We start from the raw sequence: 18,508 nt of genomic DNA on the forward strand, positions 1-18,508 counted from the left end.
TCATCAATAAGTATTTTTGAACGTGTTTAGCCGTTGCATTAAGACAGATGGAGGGAAAAGTCAAATGCAGGTTATGAGGGTGATGCAGTGACTGAGGCTCAGTTCAGACCTTGTTGAAACCTGCAGGCGTGTCCTTGAACACAACAGTGAATCCTCTCTCAAGTGCTGTCCTTCAGTGACTCCTCAGATTTTTATTGACTTGTAAAGATAAGATTCTGCATGAATATTCTGCACATTAAAATAGCATTGATAAGACATCCCAGTGCACAATAGTGTCTTTATGTTAGAAAACCCCGCTATGACTCTATCATGATAAAATGACAGATAGAATTATCAGTGTTCTCATGTCCTTCTTTCAATGTGTTAGTCAGCAGTTTAGTTTGGTTTTATTCCTCATTTACAACATCGGGGCTATGATTAAAAAGACATTAACGACTCCACACTCTCTGATCCACTCAACAGCTGCAGAAAAAGACGATCATGTCGATTCTTAACGCTGCAGCACTGGAGGGTAATGAGGTAGGTTTGCTTTTACAAACTGTTACATAAGGCTTGGCTGGACTGCATGGTGCATTGATCATCTGTCAATATGTCCTGAAAGCACAGTCATCTGCTCATGTCACAGAGATAAAGCTGAAAAAAAAAATCCCTGAGTCATACTGGTTATTGATGTAGATGAAAGAATGTGCTCTCAAAATATAGACATAGTCTCTTCACGCTAACTTATTTTAGTCAGTTTGCCTGCAAGTGTAAAGAATGAGTTGTATTTTGTTTGGTTTTGGTTTGACTAACTTTTAATCATGTGATCGTAGTATGGACTTTTTTTTTCTTACTTTTAGTGTGTTATAGACAAGACAATAATGTCAAGATTCCTCAACGAAGAAAGTAATAATTTGTGACGGCATCAGTGGATATTGTTGTTATTTTTGTGTTTCCTAGAGAGGCACTTCAGTGGTGTTAATGTGGACCAATATGAAGAATTCAATGACTGGCAGATATTAATTATAATAGCCATACGTTTGTTTGTTTGTTTGTTCGTATGAGTGTAGAGTGTCCTTTTAAAATAAAAATTGTTAGGAAAAAGTATCAGAACTTAAGGCAAGGGTCTTGCCTTACGCAGGCCGCCATCTTTCACCGGCACGTTTCTGTTGCAGCCCCCAACTGACAAATCAGAGTGAGTTTCACATCCTTTTTGGTGTAGTTCCCTGATATGTGACGTCATAATCAAGTTTATTTCCTTGTGCAGCTGCAGTCAAAAACATTTTGAGACTAAATAGTAAAAAGGCAAAAATAGTAAATACATTTTGTGAAACTGTACGTTTTATGTACCAGCTACGAGTTTTTCTTTTCTTCTTTTTGATGGACTGTGTGTCTCAGTTCCCAGGCTACAATGTGGAGAATGTCCTGGGAAAAGAGGTGGGCCCCCTTGCAGTTTACGTCCGTGTCATCACCAAGAAACCTGCCCCCTGGATCGGCCTGGAAGAGATCTGCCTCTAATGGCTGTCAGGGCAAGTAGCTAATGATATCAATCCTCAGGCTCCAAGGATCTGCATGCACACTAGGCCGTGGTCTGAGCCAGTTTAGTGCACCGCCCCCTTCTGAAGGCCTCTTTGACAGCTTCAGGCTGTTGCTGAAGTCAACAGGCTGCATGCAAGGAGACAAGGTCTTGTTTGTGTTAATGATATGTGATCCTGTGCACCAGGAGTTGACAGCCCAAGGGTAGACCAGTGGCATGCAGTCTGTCAAAGCTGCCCACGTGGTTCATTAACTTGGATCTGACTTTCAGGACAACTTTTGAGTTCTGTCTTTCAAGTGTCTTTAAAACCCCTTTTTAGACCAAATCATCTACCTCTGTATTTAAGACACTGTCAATAAACATGTTTTTTTGCTGACTTAACACTTCCATTTCCTGTTGTGCTTTCAGACATGTTGTGAGGCTACACATGCAAAGACTACTCAGACCAGGACATTTCTGCTTCTTTTCAATGATTTTATTGCAGATTCCATTAACAATAAAATGTTTTTTTTCACGGGTTTCATACAAACTATATAAAAGATCATGCTCTGGCTCTTATACAAAGTTTGGAATTATATAAAAAGTACCATATCACGTATATCATCATTGTATCATATAAATGCAGTGGTAAAATAATTTAATACAGAGAAAATCCCACAAAAAATATGGCAGCAACATCATATATTTTCCAGTGCCATTATGGAAAGCTTAAAATACATCTGGTACAGATGGTAAAGTTGAGGTATGTCTCCTAAAAAAAAGCGCAATTAGTTCACAGAAGTTAGTTCATATGTTTGTCACCGGATCGCCACACTCGAGGACAGAGCCGCGAATGAGGAGTTGGGCATCTGCTTAAAGAAATCTCTAAGGCCGGTGAGTTCTCTGGTGAGCTGCTCGATGGTTTTGTGGAGCTTGTCGTTGTCGGAGCTCAGTTCCATCAGCTTCTGCTGCATCTCCACGTTGCGCCTCTTGGCTTTGTCCCTGCTTTTCCTCACTGCAATGTTATTCCTCTCTCGCCTCTGTCGGTACTCCATGCTATACCTGTCCAGCGACTTCTTGCCTTTCTCCCTGCCGCCGCTGCTCATCTTCCGCGGGGAGGATTTGGCCGAGCTGACCTGGGAGCCAGGCTCCGGGGTTGTCGGGGGAGTGGGTTGTCCCATGGGGAGGCTGACAGACGTCTGCGCGCAGGTCTCGATCTGGGAAGGCAAGGACGAGGACATGTCACTGTCGCTCCAGTCGGGCTCCTGCTTGATGGGCGCGCAGAAGGCGCCCTTGTCCAGCTCGCTGTCAGCTCTCCTGTCCGCTGCGTACGCGGCTGTCAGCTGCTGCATGTTGCCGGGCAGCACGGACGAGCTCTGCATGCTGTAGTAATCCGTCTTCTCCTGCTTCACGCTGTTGAACAGGTCGAGGAAGAGCTCGTCGTTGCACAGCTCCAGGTTGGGCACGGCTGTCATCGACTCGATGTACTGACTGAAGTCGATGGCGGTCTCGTCGTCGTACATGGCCGGGGCGGTGTTCAGCTCCACCATGGTCTGGCTCTCCTCAGCCCCTCCGACGTTCCTGCTGCCCGGCTTGCAGAGCCCGCCGTGCTGCGGACCGCTGCTCAGCTTGGTGCACTCGTAGAAGTTAGCAGGCTCCATCGCCCAACTCATGTTGCATTGTGGAGACGCGCAGTGGGTGTCCAGGTTGTATATGTCACACATGAACTCTGGTGACTTGTCCACGTGGTGGGAGAGAAGGAGATAAACGTGTTTTTTCCCCCCTTTTTTTCAGGTGTGACAGTTGTCTGTGTAGCACAGTGACTCTGCAGCTGCTGCTCTGTGAAGTCTAAAGTCTGATTTAGATTCGCGCTCGTGTCTCGTTGCCTGTCAGGCTGCTGTCAGTTACTCCCACTTTCACACTTGTTGTCACTCATCTGAAGTGAGTGAAGTTTCGCACAGTGTTTTGTATCGTTTCCCCCTGCTGACGTCACAAGTGCCGCCCTCTCAGGAGCCAGTCAAGTCCAAACGGAGGTCACGTGGTTTCCCTTAACTTCCCATTTGAGGAGAGAAGGGGCGTGTTGCTCCTGCCACCCATTCTTTACTATCACAGTATGAATGGTTCAGAGCTGTTTACATGCTGTACTCTCTTCTGGAATTGACTTGAATATTTGTCAGTCTATAAACGTCATGGTCAAACAGTGGACGAGACGTGCGATATAAATGCTTCTGCATCATGAAACGTCTCAGTTAAAATGTAAAAGCACAAAATACAAAAGAAAATAAAAGATGGCCTTTGAAGAAATGTCCCATTATGTCTTTTCTGTGGCCTATGCTGATCTTTTTTTTTATTATTTAAGGTTCTGGAGGGAGTTTCAATCACTCACTCACTCATCTTCTTCTGTTTTATCCTCCACAGCTGACATAGGGCGAAAGGCGGGGTACACCCAGGAGAGGTCGCCAGTCCATCACAGGGAAACGTAGAGACAAACAAATGATTCACTCTCACGCCCACAGTCAACCATGAAGAGTTTGAATGAGTAGGTTAGTGAACGTTTTTTAGTTTGGTATTTGTGTGGACAGCAAAGAGAACCGTGTTTTGCCTACTGCACAGATGGCAAATTCACTGGTTACAGCAGCGAAAGGTCAGAGGTCAAGTAAAGCGATATAGACATGAGAATATGAAAAGAAGATATTATTAAGGTATTTACATGATATACAGTGTATAGCTTTCAGTTTGCAGTGTGCATGAGGATGTGTCTCATTAATTTATACAAATATATGAGATGAACGAAGGCAAGGATGTGATAAACAGTACAATTATAGAATTGAGTGGTGTGGCAGGGTTCTATACTGAGCTGGTGTGAACGAGTCTGACCAGTGGGAAGTGGGGATGGGACGATACCACTCTGTTGTGCCCGATACCAATATCCCAAACTTGAGTATTTTAGACCATTTATGAAATATGAAGCTGTTAACAACACCTTTGTGCTGAGTCGTTTGAGAGACATAATTCTCCAACTGTGTAACAAATATTATTCTCCCAAAAAGGATAAATAAACAGCCCAAACAACTGGGCTAAAATAAACGGATACTGACCGATAGTGATACCCATCCCTAGTGGGAAGGAAGCCCTCCTGTAACTGTGGGTGCTTCAGTTTGCTGCTGAATGAGCTGTGTGAGCTTCTGAAAGCTCCCACATTCTTGTGTTGGGGTGAGAGGTCTTGTCCAGGATGCGTCTTAGCTTTGCCAACAGCCTCCTTTCACCCACTTCCACAGTGAAGGCCAGAGGACAGACCTGGACCAGGATTTTATTAGTTACACAAAACACATGGACACATTAAGGAAAGTGCCAGAGGTCCCACCAGCAAAATGTGACTGAAACATGATATATATATGTATATGTATATGTATGTATATATATGTGTATATGTTTATGTATATGTATATATATATATATATATACATATACTGTATGTATGAAATGTTTGCAAAGAGATCCATAATTTCTATGAAGATGTGAAACGACCACAAAGATGCAGAATGACCATTAAGAGGACATTTCTATAAATGCAAAATGAGTCACACAAACTGTTTTTGTGTGTTTTACAGCAGTTGACATCTTGCGTTATTGCCTCCTTTGCGCACCTTAGCTATCCCTCCTCAGCTGAGGCACGTAATGACCACAAAGAGACCCAACATTTCCACAAAGATGCAGAATGACCCTAAAAAAACACACACAAAAGAAGAGTTTTCACAATGAGTGACGAAGAGCCAAAAATGGCCACAAACACATTTTCTTTTGTCTGGAGTCTTACACAAAAGGGGTGGGAGTCTTTGGCCATTGTCTCAAATTGTCATATAAACATCAAATATACACTAAAGATTTCAGTCTTCTGTCCCAGGTTCTACACATAAAGTCCTCCACACTAACTGCTCCTCTCTCATTTCCCTATTGTCATTCTGTCAGGATAATCAAAAATACATATTGTAATAAATCATAGTTTACAAACTTGTATGTCGCTAATTAGCTCAAATCAACGTCGTGGTTGAAAAATAAAATGTCTCCACCTGGAATGTAGTGATAAAGTACTTTGATAAAGTAGAACTTTCCACCCAAACGTTTTCAAATACCGTGAAGCTTATACAGTCAATATTTAAAGGTGCAATTATCCTGCTGAATTTCCCGAGGATGTGACAACAGAGACACAATTTGGTGTTTGTAGAAATACAAGTTGGCCATGACAAGATAAATTAAGAGTCACTTTTACAGCTTGTTTGATAAGCAACAGTTGCATACTCAAATACAATACAAGTCCTCCACTGTATATATACTTTAAGTAAAACTATAAACAAAGAGGGTAAAGTAACGTATAGCATCTGTATATTACAGTTAAGTCTGTATCTAATGATAAAAAATGTAATATTGATCAGTAATACGCTGTATTTTAGTGTTGCAATCAAATTACTCTCCACGTGAGGGAGCCAATCCCAGCTGACACAGGGCAAAAGGTTGGGTCACACCATGGACAGGTCACCAGTCCATGCCAAGCCTGTTTGTTTAATCTACCACAAACCATCATATTATATAATCACTCATTTTGTACCCGTAAAGCAACAACGTCAAATAAACGCAGTCAAGTAAGAAAAGAAGCACAATGTTTTCTCTTATTAGCATCACTTCAGGACTTGCCACAATTCTTCCCATCCAACGCAGAACAAATTGACACAGAGACACGACAATATACAGCTCAACAGAGATCACACGCTGTACAAATATAAGTGCCGGGAGGCAAACAGATTTTAAGACGCCACATGCAGGTAGGAGCTGAATATACAAGTGACAAGGAGTGGAGAACCAGTGTGGTTAATACGTTACTCATTTACTCTGTAAGTTTTAAACAAGATTATACATTAGAGATGGATGGATAGACGTTTATTTGTTCTTTACAGAGTAACAAAGTACAAATACTTTGTTACTGTACTTAAGTACAATATTCACATGCCTGCACTTTATTTTGCTATTTATATCTGTGGCAACTTTTACTCCACTACATTTCCTTTAACTATCTTTGTTACTCATTACTACCAAATAAAATCACCCATTACCATTCTTCAACATATAGACTACTAAAACTAAAACTAAAGTATATTTTATGAGAAAATTACCTTTGATACTTAAGTACAATAAATGTCATAAACTTTTAGACTTTCGCTTACATAGTATTATTTTATTAAGTGACTTCAAAGATACTTGTGCTTTCAAGTATCCATTTAAGGTACTTTATGCACTGAATCTTTATAGAAACAAATACATATATGGTCAGACATCATAGTGAAAGTGGTTAAAATCTCCCCACAGGCATAACATTTTTGGTGCTAGTGATTGTTTCCCAAAATATTGTCCATTAGAAAAATCCCACCCTATAAGACACATGATGTACTGACATGTACTGACACACTTCTCGGAAATACTTGACATTTTCCTCTTGGAATGCGAGCTGTACTTTTCCTCTTCACAGCCACGTCTTGAAGGGAAACTGCGTCACCTAGTGGCCAATTATCATACCTGCTGGCTGAAATCATAACACATTTGTCAATGACAATGTAGTCCTCTTATTCAATTTCATAATAATAACTATTATTGTTATTATTAAAGTTCCACTTTCCGATGGGAATAACTATTCATTTCAAAGATGTAATTACCACAGTTGTATTTTGTGATATTAGATGTATATGAATGTACTGTTTTGATTGTTTCCACAGTAAAGGCACACAACACAATATTTAAAAAACCCTAAAACGTAATAATATCGTAATTATTCCAAACAATAAGGAATGAAATGTATGTATATAAATAATAATAATAATAATATAAACATTAGATATACTGAGGATTTGCTGATTTATTTATAATAATTTGCTAATCATATAAAAACACCTAAGAAATAAATAAAGATGTTGCAATTCAATATTAACGATCATTCTCTATCTAAATATGCCGTTTGACTGGTTTATATCACATGAGGTTTCCTACGTTTTTGTTTTGTCAACTGTTACTGTTGTCAATAAAGACAGGAGTGATGGGGAAAACACAGTTGGGCCAAACCAAATCAGCTGAGGGTAAAATTGAATCTGAGACGGCGGAAAGCAAATACATATTTATTTAAATTATCATACAGAGAAACTTATATTGCTTTTTCTATTGTTTTAAAGTAATTACGTTTATTGAAAGACGTCTTTATGTTAAATTAAAGTCGCATTGTTACAAATGCAACATGAATCTCCCCCACTGCAGTGAACGAGTCGCCGGGAAATAGAGGCGACATTCTGGACTCCCATTGGTCCAACGTTCCCCGCGAAAATAACGTCACTCGCAGTTTCGCGCCAGATCTGTAGCTTTCGGACGCGTACACAAGAAGAGGTAAGAGCAGACTGACGTTAGGGACTTTAATTCTCATTAAACTGCGGCATATATGGTTGAATGTACGCGTAGGTTGAAGAACACGTTTACTCGCTTGTGCCTCGGCGTGTTGTTTTGGTGTTCTGCTCAGCTGTTGGTGTTAAACCAGTGCAGGGAAGTGTGAGTCTGTTGTTTCCTCCTGCAGCCACATGTCAAATGGTGGAAAAGTTATTGTTAACTGACCGGCGGTTTTTGACAAAAGAAACAAATGCGCTGTCGATCGATTGCCTAGAAGTAAACTGAGTTAAGTAAAAGCCAGGATAAACATAATTGTGTGAATATACTTAAGCACGATTACACCTTTTGATATTGTTATACATATTTGAGTGTTGACTTATGGAAGACAACCAGCATGTAATGAATTAAAGTATCTACAACTATAAACTACAGGTACAGACTAATGAAACTACTTACAATAAAAAGCTCTGAAGAAGGAAAACTAAATTGAAAGTTTGTTTTGCATATTTATCAACATCCATAGACTCTGGGAATAATTATTATTAACATTCATATCATCTTATGCAGCAAAGTAGTAAATATCCCTCTGCCCTTTTCATCTACAGGCCATATGAGCCACTAACCATGTAAAGGAAACAAACTCAGAAGCAGGAACAGTTAAACTGTCAGGAAACATACCATGAAACAAACTGTATTGGTTGCAATTAAGTTGCTTCTGTTAGTGTATGCAGATGCAATAATAAACTTTATTTGTACGGCATCTTTCATGCAAGGAGTGCCTCACAATAAAAGGAAAATAAATATTTAAAAAGCAAATACAACAGTAAAACACAACACAGGGTGGAATGAAAAGGAAACGTCTAAAGTCAAGTGGTTAAAACCACGTTTAAACTTTGAAGTAAAACAAAAGATGAAAATAGAACAACACAAGGTGGAATAAAAAGGAGCAGGTTGAAGGCGAGAGTAAAACAATAAGCATTAAGTAACTCGTACATGTTAATATTGAGCGGCTAATGCAGTGAATCTGTTAGAAAGTCGAAATTGAACTGAACCTTGTCTTTGTATCACAAACCATCATAATGATATTATAATGAAAAACAATATATTTGTAGAGCATGTTTAAAAGCAAAACAAATCTTAGGCAAATCAATGCGTACATTATCTCAAGGCACTTTACATAGTAAGGTAGAGATGTTACAGTATTATAGAGAGAGGAGAGAAACCCACCAACTCACACAGTGAGCAAGCCCTTGGCATCACTGGAGTGAAACAACACATCTCTGGCACAACCAGACTCAAAGATGTGCAGCAAATGATGTCCAATTATACTCAAGCAACTTTAATCATAGCATAATAATTATAACCATACTACTACTACTAATAATAATAATCAAAGGGCAGTTTTACTTTAACCCTCAACAGCCTTCCCTTTTGACAGCAGTTGATTTGAATCCCTTTGCTGTTTTAGGTATTTTGGCAACAATGTCTTCTCCAATGTCGACTCCCGGTGGCCGCAAGCGCGGCAGAAACACTAACCCCTCCACACGTAAGCTCATTGTGTTTTTATGAATTTTGCTCAGTTTCCTTTTGATTTTCAAGTGTTATACACCTAAGACGACTGTAATATTGTAAGAGCTGTCTTTCTCTAATACTTGGATTAACTTGTGATGCGTTGTCTAACCTCAGCCAGCAGCGAGGGTCCCATCTCGCCTCCCTCTCAAAAGCGCAGAGGTCAGGACTCCTCTACCGGAGACCTAATGCAGATGCCCACGTCTCCTGCCACAGACGTCCTCAGTCCTTCAGCACCACAGGACACTTCTCTGTTCTCTAGCCCAAGACCATCAGGTACTAAAGACTGCAAATGTGCCCACTTTAACTTATTTCTACTTGTTTTATCTTAATCCAGCACAGGTGTAGGTGCATTTCAATCATCTACTTTAACACTCTTTTCAAACAGTCCCACCCAATGAAGTGGACATGAGCTCCCCTCTGATGTATGGAACTCCCAGCTCCAGAGTGGAAGGGACTCCTCGCAGTGGAGTGCGCGGCACCCCAGCAAGACAGCGGCCTGATCTGGGATCAGTGCGGAAGGCTCCACAAGTCGATCTTCAGTCTGAGCCGGTCAGTGAAGTAATCTCTGTTTATAACAATGTTTAGTCTCATTATTTTCGCACAAGCTAGGATAAATAAACCAGAACGAAACCGATGTCACTATAAAGAAATAGCAAGTCAAAGAAACAAACCACAGAAACTGTTCATGTTTGTTTTTCAGCCGAGTGCCGAGGGAGCAGCTGCCAGTGAAGCAAACGCAGGCCAGAGGCTGGTGATCTGGGGAACTGATGTCAATGTCGGCACCTGCAAGGAGAAGTTTCAGGTAAGAACGTAATTGCAGATTGAAGCTTTTACAAAACATTCCCTAGTCTTAGTCCACCAGACCTCATGTTATGTTTTGTTTTGTTTTGCTTGCAGAGGTTCCTGCAGAGGTTCATCGACCCATCCTCCACTGAAGACGAGAACGCTGGTCTGGATTTGAATGAGCCGCTGTACATGCAGAAGCTGGAAGAGGTAGCTGACACAAGTGTTCTGTGTGACCTGTGACCTGGCCCATGGGTAGATGGGTTTTTATTGAAAACAGAGATTTTCTTTCTCCGGTTTTACACACGCCAAGTTCTCAATAACATCTTTGTCCAAATGAAAACACCAAACCCCATGTTTAGTGCTGTCAAATGCAAGCATGCCAAGTGGTGGTGATATAACCATAATTGCGTTGCCTTGTGGGCCAATCACAAGACACAAAACATGTCTCTGTTTGTTCTGGCCGGCAAACAACAATAGCGCACCGCAGGAAAGGAGAATCGCTTGTTTGGACAGACGGTGAACTTGAGCTATTCCTCAACATCACGCGGGTAAATAAAGTTGATGAAGCGTGTGATGCCATGACACAACTCGCCTCATGTAAACAAAATGTGATAATGTTCCACAGTGGTGTCAAACAGAGGAGACACAGGAGACGCAGAGATACAAACCAGAAAACCTGTCTAAATCTTTACCCTGATGTTGTGTTTTTTCCAAAATATGCATTTACAGTATCACTCACTTTGCATGTGGATGAAAGGCTATAACTCAAAGAATAAAGCTATGTTTTCCCAAATACCAAATAAGACGATTCCAGTCAAAACACTGGTTTATATCTGGATTCAGATCGTTTATTTATTTTACCTACCTGCCTTTTATTAGACAGAGCTGACAGGAAATAGTAGTGGAGAGGGGAAAACGGTATTTTAATATTTAGCTCCATTTTAACAATCAATGTTGCCTGTTGTTTTGTGTCTCACAGATCAGTGTTGTTGGTGATCCAGTGCTGAATGTGAGCTGCCTGCATGTGCAGGCTTTCGATGCAGAACTTTACAGGCAGCTCATCAGTTACCCACAGGTAAGTCACATACGGTGATTGAAAGTGTTGTTGCGTCATGGGAATTCATGCATTTTAGATCCAGTGTTCCTGTAGCACGTGTGTAGCATATACTGTGTCTCTGGCACGTCCACGGTGAGAGTAATCGACTTTTTTCACTGTCGTGAAGTTCACAGGAACAGAAATGTAAGTGCTTAAGTTTCGTAAACAGCCACTGAATTGATGGAGCTTAAAATAATGTTCCTTTGTCCTCATACACGCGTGAAATGTTGCAGTAAACCTTATCTACAGCATGATGCACGCATCAGTTTGAAGTAGGGGTGGGGGAAAAGCATCAATTCTTAGATCCATTCGCAAATGTCCAAATTTATTTAAATGTTAAATAATGTAAAACAGACGGTATGAAAACGTGGACACCTTACGGGGAGCACATAACAAAGAAGCAGGGAGCCGAGATAAAGCGGCGCTATTTCACTGACACGGCGATCCCTACACTTGCCTACACAGGCTAGAAATTACATGTGGTGCTTGGACATCTGTTGCCACAGTATCGTACGTAACTATAACTGCGCTTAACAACACGATTCAGTTTATATTTGGTCTTAAATATGTGAATTGTGATTCATGTTGTTTAATAGATGATAATGGAAATGAGTTAAACTCTTGTTTCTCATTACAAAAATTACAACTGGGTGAGTGTTCTGAGGGAGATGGAGACTTTCGAAGGACTGATTGAAAGTGCATCGATAATCGTTTTCTAATCGAATCGTGAGGCACCTAAAGATTCCCACCCGTAGTTCAAAGCATCATTTGGCAATTTTGTAAAAGTTCAAATTAAACTCGTTCTTCAGTGACTTCTGTGACACACTGTTGCTGATTATCGACTCCTCCGTTTCCTTCGCAGGAAGTCATCCCGACCTTCGACATGGCAGTCAACGAGCTTTTCTTTGAACGTTTCCCAGACTCAATCCTGGAATTCCAGATCCAAGTCCGCCCCTACAACGCCCTAAAAACCAGGAACATGAGGAGCTTGAACCCAGAAGGTGTGTGGATACATTCACCTTCTCCATGTGACCAGATGCCTGCAAAGTCAAATCACACGTATTAGGGCCATGATTCACATGTTATTGACACATTCTTCCTTTTGATAAAATGTGAGGTATCGGCTTCAGGCTAACACTTCGATGTCTCGTGTCATCTCCACAGACATTGATCAGCTGATCACTATCAGTGGCATGGTGATCCGCACTTCTCAGCTCATCCCGGAGATGCAGGAGGCGTTCTTCCAGTGCCAGGTGTGCGCCTATAGCACACGTGTGGAGGTGGATCGTGGGCGCATCGCTGAGCCGGCTGTGTGTCGCCACTGCAACACCACCCACAGCCTGGCGCTCATTCACAATCGCTCCCTCTTTTCAGACAAGCAGATGGTGAGAGTTTGGCGGCGTTGGTAATGGGGCAGATTGCTTACTGTAGCTGACACCTAATGTCAGAATATGTCAAATGGTAATTGGTCACATTTTGCCATTGAAGTCATGACATCAGCTCATTTGTGGATCCTCTTGTGCAACAGATCAAAATTCAGGAGTCTCCAGAAGACATGCCGGCTGGTCAGACACCTCACACAACTATTGTTTATGGTCATAATGACCTGGTTGACAAAGTGCAGCCAGGAGACAGAATAAACATCACCGGTAAGCTCTTCTAAATATCTGTGCTATGATGGCAACTCATCACTTTACCCTCACAATTTTCCAGAACCTAATGTTTTTGCTTTTATCTTGTCCAATCAAGTTTCCAGTTTCCCCCAAATTAAATATTTGACACTTAATGACAGAAAAGGCTTCTTACAAATTAGGGGATAATTGTGTTTTCTTTATATATTGAAAGATGCTGTAAAATAAAAAGTTGTATTATTTTCTTTTTAACTACCTCCATCCTCCCTCTAATATTTCCTCCTCCAGTGTGGTTGTGGAACAATGGCTGTAACGTGTTGGTGCCATTCACTTTCGTCACGCTTTTCCATTATTTAGAAAGAAAAATCTATGTGGGTTTATTGTGAATGCATAGCTTATTTTAAGTATTTAAACATATATGTTTGTTCTGATTTAATGGTTTGTACTGTTTGAACAACAAGTCAAGTGAGGTTGTTTTTAAAAGTACTGTAGAAATAAAACATTTTCTCTAAATGGAATGCAGGTATCTACAGAGCCGTCCCCATGCGCGTCAACCCGCGCCAGAGCAACGTCAAGTCCGTGTACAAGACGCACATAGACGCCATCCACTTCCGCAAGACGGACGAGAAGCGTCTCCACGGCCTGGACGAGGAGACCGAGCAGAAGCTCTTCACTGAAGACAGAGTGCAGACCCTGAAGGAGCTGGCGGCCAAGCCGGACGTCTACGAGCGCCTCTCCTCGGCCCTCGCACCGAGCATCTACGAACACGAGGACATCAAGAAGGTGTGTGAGAATGGACAAGAGCCAAACTGTGTGTTGGTACATTAGATGTAGGGTATATACAGAAGGTTAGTAAGAGGAACTGCTCCATTCATTAGGGTTTGTTAGTTTCAGGTCCCTGGTACTGTACATGCACATTTCTTGGGCCAGTTTAATGTGATGTCATGAGGTTATTATGTAAATCTGTGTTGTCTGCCACAGCAAGTCCAAATAAAGTGTAGAAATCTCATTCAAAGACAACAACACACACACACACACACACTGTGACCTCTTTTTTATAAAGGAAATGCATGCAGCTTTCAGTTCAATGTGAATGTCATTTCATTTTAGTGTGGTTTGCTGGAAGGTGTTTCTATTGCAGCTGTACAATACTTTGCCCTCTGGTGATAACGCCACTAACATGAAACAGTAGAAATGACTCCGAATTATTGTGATTGTCTCACTGACGTTCGTTCTAGCTGCCGTTGTCCCTGTGTGACAAGTAGAAATGTCACCTCATTTAGGTGAGAATGATCAAAAAAGGGTGATTTAAAATACAGCTTTTCAAAAACCCAAGAATTCCTCAAACATCTGCTCTTTATGATAACACTGCATTTTCATGCAATGCAAAGAATCTCAAATGACATAGAATAACACTCAATATCTTCAGTGTTGGCATTTCATCAGCATCTCTCATAATTCTTTCTCTGTCTTCCTCCCAGGGGATCTTGCTGCAGTTGTTCGGCGGCACCCGCAAGGACTTCAGTCAGACTGGCCGCGGCCACTTCCGTGCTGATGTGAACATCTTGCTCTGTGGAGACCCTGGCACCAGCAAGTCCCAGCTGCTGCAGTACGTGTTCAACCTGGTGCCCCGCGGCCAGTACACGTCGGGGAAGGGCTCCAGCGCCGTGGGTCTCACCGCCTATGTGATGAAGGACCCGGAGACCAGGCAGCTGGTCCTGCAGACTGGAGCTCTGGTGCTGAGCGACAACGGCATCTGCTGCATCGACGAGTTTGACAAGATGAGCGACAGCACGCGCTCGGTGCTGCACGAGGTTATGGAGCAGCAGACCCTCTCCATCGCTAAGGTACGTTTTGACACCTTTTTTTTTTTTTTTTTTTTGTGGAGGTGTGGAGAAGGTGTGGAGAAAACCTCAACATGTGAACGCTGAATCTCAATCTGTTACATTTTTCTGTCTGTAGGCCGGAATTATTTGTCAGCTGAACGCACGCACTGCAGTGTTGGCCGCCGCCAACCCCGTCGAGTCTCAGTGGAACCCGAAGAAGACGACCATTGAGAACATCCAGCTGCCTCACACACTGCTGTCCAGGTGAGTACGGTCACTCGGGACAATCACTAGTTTAACAGGTTAATTTGTCGTCAAGAGAGACATCACTATCACCATGTAGCATCTACAGAATGATCTAATTGATCTAAAGTCTTACTTGGACATCCTCATGTCGACCTGCTATCCCAATTTCCATGACCTTTAACCCTTATGTCTTTGTGCTCTACTAGATTCGATCTAATCTTCCTGATGCTGGATCCCCAAGATGAGGCTTACGACCGCAGGCTGGCCCACCACCTGGTGTCCCTGTACTACCAGAGTGAGGAGCAGATGGAGGAGGAGTTCCTTGACATGGCAGTGCTGAGGGACTACATTGCATATGCGCGAACATACATTAATCCAAGATTGAGTGAGGAAGCCAGCCAGGCCCTCATTGAGGTTTGTTAGTTCTCCTCCTCCTTTTCCACACTTGATAAACATTATGTCAAACATTGCTGACCTCATACTTGTTGGTCCGCAGGCGTATGTGGACATGAGGAAGATAGGCAGTGGTAGAGGCATGGTGTCCGCCTACCCCAGACAGCTGGAGTCCCTGATCCGTCTGGCAGAGGCCCACGCCAAAGTGCGCTTCTCTGAGAAGGTGGAGACCATCGATGTCGAGGAGGCCAAGCGGCTCCACCGCGAGGCCCTCAAACAGTCTGCAACAGACCCCAGGACAGGATTTGTTGACATCTCAATTCTCACAACAGGTATGTATATCAGGCAAAAGGGCCTACTTTTGGGGAAAATATTTTGTTGTTCTCCAAACCTTGTGTGCTTAAAAAATATTAGTAGCTTTTATTGCTTGTTGTAATTAAGTCTCACCATTTGTATTAACCATTTGTATTAATTGAGAAGTAAAGCCCACGAAGCAGGACAGAAGTAGCAATAAGCCACCAGGGGGCGATTACACTCTTTGAAAACCCAGTTTGAATGGGCCTGTGGGAAGATTAGCCTACTTCTCACTTGATTTCTAATTTCAGTAAATGGTCTCGATCGATAGTTTTAGGTCTGCACAGGATGTAAATTATGTTCCCTTTTAGATGAAGATGGATGTACAGCACATGGCACAAAGGATATCAGTGTGATTGACAGCTGCATTGTCCAATAGGAGCCTGGTTGTGGGTGGTGCTTGAATTTCTGGGTGAAAAGCTGTCATAGAGCCAGTCAAATTGCAAATCTCCTGGCTACAGAACAGGATTTTCTTTATTACTATTAACTTAATTTAGTGTATGGTTGTAGGAAAACAAGTCTGACACTGGAGAAGTTAAAAAACATTAAATGGCTGCTAGTTGTGTTTACAAAATCACTTGAATGATAACTTGATTTGTCGATTGATTATTCTATAGAGTATTCAACTCGTGTTGTCAGCTCTCGCTGGATCATGTCAGTGTGTTGATTTCTGTTCACAGGTATGAGCGCTACTGCCCGCAAGCGTAAAGAGGACGTTGCCCAAGCCTTGAAGAAACTGATCCAGGCCAAGGGAAAGACGCCTGCTATGAAGTACCAGCAGCTCCTCGATGATCTCAGAGGACAGTCTGAAACTGTGAGTATTTATGTAGCATTCCGTTGTACTGATCAAGAGAAATTATGACAATTTTTGCCAAACAAAAGCTTTGAGTTGTTAAATTTTTTTTTCTATGACATTAATGTAAAATACATGACTAAATCATGACATAACGGCTAGTTAACAGAAGTTCACATACACTAAAAATGTATTAAATCTATTTATTCCATGTGTAGAAAATAGAATATATTTGGATGTTTTTTGTATTAGTGGAAAATTAATTTACCACAACTGCGGTACAATTTAATTTAATCTAACAAAAAAAGGCTGTGAAAGTACTTGAACTTTTCAGCAGATGTTTTTTTTTAGCATTGCATGTTTCCATCGTCGTCACCACTTCCTCTAACGACTTCTTCTGTCACGTTGCTTTCAGGCAATCACTAAGGAGCTGTTTGATGAGGCTCTCCGAGCCTTAGCTGACGAGGATTACTTGACAGTTACTGGAAAGACTGTTCGTCTCCTTGCCTAAAGCCACACCCTGCAATTATGTACAGTCCTTAATTTTAAATACTGTCCTGAACTTTTTTTTTTTCTTTGCTGTAAAAAGAAAAATTGTATTATTGAACCACCAAATGTTTTCTGGGTTTGTAAGACATTTAAACATCCTGGATGATTCAGTTACCACCAGATGACTCATTCAAACTTGACTGTTGGTTTGATTGGGGAAAAAAAAGATGGAAAAAAATAGAAACTTGCCTTGCTGTCAACTGAGGTGATATTTAACAGTGATTGTATGTCTGTTGTTGTTTTCAAATTAATGCTCTTGATGTGTTGTTTTGTTCTCTGTGGAGGTAAAAAGCTCTTGTCATCTAAATTGTTTGTTTTCTGTGATGTGTTAAAGAAAGCCCTTGTTTTTGTACCATATTTCTATGACCAGATTAGAACTGTCCTTATAGCTTGTATTGGCCATTTGTTTATAGAGGGAAAATAAAATGTTGCTCACTCAAGCTTGTTAAGTTTCTTTTTTTTTTTGTTTTTTTTATGTGTAGTTGACTTGAAATCGGGTTCCCTGTATCATTTCATGTCGTAACTTGTTGAAATCTAAATAATCTGCAGGATGGCACATCATATGATCTGCACCAGGTTCTTCAAGCAGGTCATGGGTTTTGGCTTTGTCTGTCTTCTCATTTCAATAACGGACTGCTTTTTAAACACAGATTTTGGTGATGAGGATGTCGGGAAACTGCAGCCTTGGTGGAAATTTATGCTCACCATGTTTCTCTGGTTGGAGCAATGTGGTGCTTTCACATGACTATTCTCAGTCTTTCATTCAGATTAATACATTTGTAGTGCCTTTGGATGTTACCAAATCTTCCATGGCCTATTCTGCAAGTTTTGTGTTTTCACAAAGGTCATTTTAATGTAAATTAAGGCAAGAGTGCTCATAATTCCAGAATTTAACTACATTTTATCAACAGTAACGTAGATTACTATTCAGTTTTTAACAGAGTTGTTAATGTCAAAAAACAAAATAAATCTATAACCACCTAAATCTAATAATTTCTTAATTGGGGCATTATCACATCTCAAGAAGATTTACTGAAAGTCTGTCCTTTACTTTAAGTTATGCTTCTCATAGGCAGAGGAAACAAAACAAGCAAAAAAAAAAAACATTCCCTGAGAAACGTTGCTATTTGGAAATGTATAATTTGTCTTTTGATAAAAATTAAATAAGCAAATTGCGAATGAAGAAACTAGTACCGAAGAGGATTAGAGCCCCATTAACCGTTTTTGGAAACAATAAAAATGCTTCAATTCTGAGATTAAAGTCAGAATTCTGAGGGAAACAAAAGTCAGGGTTCTTAGATTGAAGTTAGAATTCTGAGATTAAAGTCAGAAGGTTGGCACTTTCTG

The 18,508-nt window shown here is 41.2% G+C and overlaps 3 protein-coding genes across 4 annotated transcripts in view; 2 read left to right on the top strand and 1 right to left on the bottom strand.

Moving 5' to 3' along the window:
• The window catches only part of spidr (scaffold protein involved in DNA repair), a 34,037-nt gene extending 32,140 nt beyond the window's left edge, over positions 1-1,897 (top strand). Inside the window, exons 19-20 of the mRNA XM_058631510.1 lie at positions 463-519; positions 1,378-1,897. Coding sequence (XP_058487493.1) covers positions 463-519; positions 1,378-1,497 — 177 coding nt within the window. The 3' untranslated portion in view covers positions 1,498-1,897. The remainder of the gene's footprint in view (positions 1-462; positions 520-1,377) is intronic.
• Positions 1,898-1,969: 72 nt separating this feature from the next.
• On the bottom strand, positions 1,970-3,441 carry cebpd (CCAAT enhancer binding protein delta). The gene has a single exon (XM_058631845.1). The coding sequence runs from the start codon at positions 3,217-3,219 to the stop codon at positions 2,314-2,316; it is 906 nt and encodes a 301-aa protein (XP_058487828.1). The 5' UTR covers positions 3,220-3,441; the 3' UTR covers positions 1,970-2,313.
• A 376-nt stretch (positions 3,442-3,817) lies between these two features.
• On the top strand, positions 3,818-17,601 carry mcm4 (minichromosome maintenance complex component 4). Of its 2 annotated transcripts, none has more exons than XM_058631720.1 (17): positions 3,818-4,038; positions 9,384-9,461; positions 9,602-9,760; positions 9,873-10,036; positions 10,188-10,289; positions 10,385-10,480; positions 11,253-11,348; positions 12,232-12,370; positions 12,534-12,754; positions 12,898-13,018; positions 13,524-13,783; positions 14,482-14,847; positions 14,963-15,090; positions 15,279-15,486; positions 15,569-15,797; positions 16,500-16,633; positions 17,028-17,601. In XM_058631720.1, the coding sequence occupies exons 2-17, from the start codon at positions 9,398-9,400 to the stop codon at positions 17,121-17,123; spliced, it is 2,583 nt and encodes an 860-aa protein (XP_058487703.1). In that variant the 5' UTR covers positions 3,818-4,038; positions 9,384-9,397; the 3' UTR covers positions 17,124-17,601. The 2 variants fall into 2 exon arrangements, with proteins under 2 accessions (XP_058487703.1, XP_058487615.1); XM_058631632.1 differs by lacking the exon at positions 3,818-4,038 and adding an exon at positions 7,834-7,918.
• Positions 17,602-18,508: the final 907 nt, after the last annotated feature.

The sequence above is a fragment of the Solea solea genome, chromosome 1, assembly GCF_958295425.1.
Source record: "Solea solea chromosome 1, fSolSol10.1, whole genome shotgun sequence".
Lineage (NCBI taxonomy): Eukaryota > Metazoa > Chordata > Actinopteri > Pleuronectiformes > Soleidae > Solea > Solea solea.